The 4516-nt window shown below is 40.7% G+C and overlaps 1 protein-coding gene across 2 annotated transcripts in view; it reads left to right on the plus strand.

Moving 5' to 3' along the window:
• Ppp4r4 (protein phosphatase 4 regulatory subunit 4) overlaps nt 1-2278 on the plus strand; it is an 88683-nt gene extending 86405 nt beyond the window's left edge. For both annotated transcript variants that reach the window (XM_021202199.2, XM_029541049.1), the window contains one exon: nt 1204-2278. In XM_021202199.2, coding sequence (XP_021057858.1) covers nt 1204-1228 — 25 coding nt within the window. In that variant the 3' untranslated portion in view covers nt 1229-2278. The remainder of the gene's footprint in view (nt 1-1203) is intronic.
• The last annotated feature ends 2238 nt before the right edge of the window (nt 2279-4516 follow it).

The following is a 4516-nucleotide window of genomic DNA, read 5'->3' on the forward strand; positions in this document are numbered from 1 at the left end:
AAAAAAAAAAAAAAAAAAAAGAAGTTGCAGTGTTGGGCGGGCTTGAAGGATGCTCTTTCCACAGAAAGCCTTAGTGCTGTTTGGGAGCCCTGGGAGCACAGGAGGCATAGGTTGGTGGTCTACAACAGTCTGAGCAGGAGTCATGTACCCCACTCCGGGATGAGCAAATCCACTGTGTATTGGTGAGCCTGACTCATGGGCTTCTGCGCATCTACCAAACAGCAGGTCTGGCCCATAGCTTATTTAAGGAGCCTCTCAGTTCCGTAGCTTAGAATCTTTCTCTGTCACCCTAGACCGTCTTCTTCTACAGCTGGAACTTCTCCTGAGGAACATGGGAGCATCATTGAAACGAGTTTTGTTTTTTAAAGACCACCGAACCAATATTTTATGGTACCTTCCCTTTATTTAAGTTACTTTATCTGTTCTTACATTGCTGAGAACATCTTTCCTTTTTGCGGACTGAATCTTGTTCTCTTTTTATAACTGATAGTTACCAAAATGAATCTAGACTAAAGACCAATGAGAGCTCATATCATGTCTACCTTTTTCAAGGGGTCTGAAGGAAGACTTGCTAGTGCTAACAGCCAACAAATGCCTGGATGTGCAGTACCTGGCTGTTCCACACATGGATCTAACATGCCTACTGGTTGGATGGGTGGTTGGCATCTATACTGGTCTTTTTTCCAGGGAAGAATTATTCACAGTTTAGAGACTGTCATATCCAAATTAGAAAGAAAAAGTCCTCTTTATTTAAAATAGGCCTATGAGGTAATTGCAGAAAGGGTTACCTCAGGTTTTACTTCTTAAAAATAAAATCTGTGCCACCTGCTTTACCAAATGCCACCTCTGCTATCGACGAGCAGAGTGTCATCAAGGAAGTACAGCATGCAGCTGCTGTCTTCTAAGGGTGGACAGCTGATAGACCTGGGTAATTTCCTGTGTATATAAAATCGAAAATACATGAACAGTTGTGTAAATTAAAGGGGATGTTATTAAGTGTGCACAGGATGAAATTCTGAGTGATCCCTGATGTATAATTAATTGCCTCTTCATAAGAATTATCATACTCTAGGTTAACTCAGAGTAGCATATTTATATTATTTACTTTATTATGAGTAATTGTATTATGTTCTCTTTATGGTCTACTTCTCATTCTCTGCTTCCTTTCCTTTTCTCCTTCCTCGTATTTCCTTCTTTTATCAGAAAATCCAGAAAATCCAATCCTTAAGTCAACTGCTTGGTGAAGGAGACAAGCAGTCAGCGGAGATTCTTATGGTGGAAAAGCTACAGCGACGGATGGCCAGGATTGTTAAAGTGTGGAAGGGAGGAAGGAACATCATGTAGCTGATGTGAAACTTGCCCTATTTGGAATTAGATTTCCCTAGGAGGTATGACATGCGATTTAATGTAGGCTCTGAATCCCCGTGCTCCAGTGCAGTGTAATGAGCTCCAACTTGGTGTGTACTGCCAGTGCAGTGTAATGAGCCCCAGCTTGGTGTGTACTGCCTGCTGGACTGTAAGAGACATGCCTGTGTTTATGTGAGAGGCTGGCTTTTGTTATACTAAGTTGTAGCATTTAGACATCCAGTGGCAGTCTAAATTAGCCTGATTGTCTAAATTGACTCCTGGTAACCACTTGGGCTAGGACACAGGAGGAAAGGAAGGCACTGTATTTCTTATGAGTTCTCTACTCAGAGCGGCTGTCTGCAGTCCTGCGGGTCCTGGATTCTGTGATGGTACCAGCACCTGGACGGCCCCAGTCTAGATTTAGCAATGAAAATCTACAAAGATTCAGGAAAACTTTAGCTACAGATACCTTAAAAATGATAGATTGATGATTTCCTTAATTCCTAGAATTTCTTTTATAAATGCTTTGTTTACATTTTAGATTTTATCTGTCCTTAATGTCAAATGATGAATCCAGTTTGAATCAGCTGTCATTCCAAGCTATCATGCTCACGCCATGTCAACAGCACCCATTTGTACTAATGCTAATACTTCCATCAAAATTTGCCTGTGGAACATATATTGTCCTTAACTTTAAGATGTCATTTCCTGAGACAGAATGTATGAAGCTATTGTCAGCTTCTCTATTTCAAATGCAATCAGCATATATCTATATTGATAACAGAAAATACTTGTTTTTTAAAGATATATTGATGTATGATAAAGATGATCTAATTTGTGAATGCATATGTGTGCGTGGTTACTTTTTATAATGTGAAATGGATAATGAGCTTATTTAAAATAAAGCAAAGGTTAATGAGATACCTGTACTTGTGAGAAAAGTTTTAAATACTTTCCTACAGTTCTTACTCTGTAAAGCAAAGGCAGTTCATCTTTAAATAATGAGTTGGTGGAGCATAATGTATCAACTGTGGATGACTCAGGGACAGTCACTTACTGCTTCTTCATCCTTTGTCACCCCTTTCCTTCTCCATGGCCTCCTTGGGGCACTGTTCAGGGACTCAGTACCTTTCATCAGGGACAGTCAGAAGTGAAAGTCCAGGAGCCCTGAGAAACTTGACTGTCTTGTGTAAGGGGATTCAGTTTAAGTAGTTTGTGTCTTCTGCTAGCATCAGACACATGGGCTTGTTGTGGTCTGGAGAATTCATTGTGTGTAAGGGGACAGCAAGGCTGTGTCAGTTTTCCAGTATTCTGGTTCACCATGCCAGCATCGACTCTGTTTACAGTAGATATGAGAGAGAGTTTCAATTTGTTAAACAGTACACTCAGTACTTATAAGCGTTTCATATCCCTGTTATATCTGTGGGGTAAAGGAAAGTGACCTGACAGAGACTAGTCACCGCTGCCTAAAAAGTCGGAAGTCAATTGCTTCAATTATCAATTAAAACAGTTATTCAAAATTACTTTTGCAAGTATTTTTTCACAAGTATTAAAACCTTTAAAAAAATTTTTTGAACCTTTGTTAAAGTTATATCCCAGAGTCAGATATGCAAGAAGACTAAAAAGCAAACGAGTGGCAGATAGGGACATGTGTCTACTCATATCTTCATTTTATCAGAAGACTTGATCTTCCTTTAACTAGGCTCGTCACAGAGTGCTCTGCTCCATCTGCAGCAGTGATGGCCTGCCTGTCACTGGATTTGGCCATGTTTATTTCAGTCTGGTGTAGCTATAGGCTTCCTTTTCTATATTCCATCCAGTAATGAGAAGAGTGCTAAAACTCTCTTTTCAAATTCCTTTTCCTGGTCCTGAGTTCAATTCCTATCATTCACATGGTGGCTCGCATATAACTGTTGTCCTCTGGGATCTGATATCCTCTTCTGGTTCACAGATGAACATGCAAACAAAACATTCACATACATTAAATAAATCCTTACATTTTTCCTCTGTCTATTGCTTTCCCACACATATATCTAAATATCTGCACATAAGTATCCCGGATGCCAGCTAGAGCCATTCTTGACCTCTCTTCCTAGGCCCCAGAGCTGTCTGGTCCCACATGGACATCCGTTAATGCCCTGGCATAACTACAAGAGTGAATTAATGTCGAGATTGAGGTGGGGACATCTGGCTTAGACTGCCCCTTGATAGAACCTCCTCATGTTACTCTGGAGTTGTCACCAAGTAACTAATCAATGCATTGATTTTATGTGTGTTTATGTATTAACCAGACGACTAAAATGCAGCTAAGCATTGAGTCAGCACAGCTGCCATTCTGAGACCAGTTGGCCTCTGATATCTAACACTCTCTGATTACCTGTAAAGCTCCGCCTTTATCGCTATAAGCTAGAAAATGGCTGCCCAAGAGTGCTTTGGAGGGATCTTCATTCTCCTTTCAGACTGGGACAAAGTCTTTGAAAAGTTGCTTTTGTTCAAGCACAGTGGGTAACTGAGGCAAAAGACAGCTCAGCAGTCCCTGGCAGCTACAGGCTTTAGAAAGGGAGGACAGAGTACCACAGCCTTGGAGTAGAGTAAGAAAGAAGGGTTGGCTCCCCATGGTCACACTGAGTGGCCCTGGGCTGCTGTTTTACTCCCACTGAGATATAAGGTTTGACATACCTATCCTGTGCAGTGGGCCCTGCACTCTATGCAGACAAGACCCTCCACAGCAGCAAGACCCACAAAGGAACTTTCTTAATTAACAATGAACAAGGCATGTTTGTTGTTGGCAAAGTTGAATGTAATTGAGACAGTATTCAACTCTATACCAAAGCAATTATAAAAGGTCATTATTAGTGTATGTATTTATATGTTCACGTATAAACTCTTATGAAGAAAAGAGGATAAAAATGCCTGTCACTCATGAAAATCCAGATGTGGCCTTTGCTCTGGCCTCTGTTTGTTTTCCTTATAAAATGAAGTCATTGAACTGGGTGATCTGTGGTTCCTGTGATGGAACCATGTGACTGGATGATCACAGAACAGAGCTGAGTGGGTGTCATTGAGCCAGGCACTGTGATCAGGATTGTCTATGGTGATTTTCTGTTAATTTTAATAAAAAAGAATTTTGTGATTAAAACATACTAACACACACACACACACACACACA

Source organism: Mus pahari, chromosome 7, assembly GCF_900095145.1.
Source record: "Mus pahari chromosome 7, PAHARI_EIJ_v1.1, whole genome shotgun sequence".
In the NCBI taxonomy this organism is placed as follows: domain Eukaryota; kingdom Metazoa; phylum Chordata; class Mammalia; order Rodentia; family Muridae; genus Mus; species Mus pahari.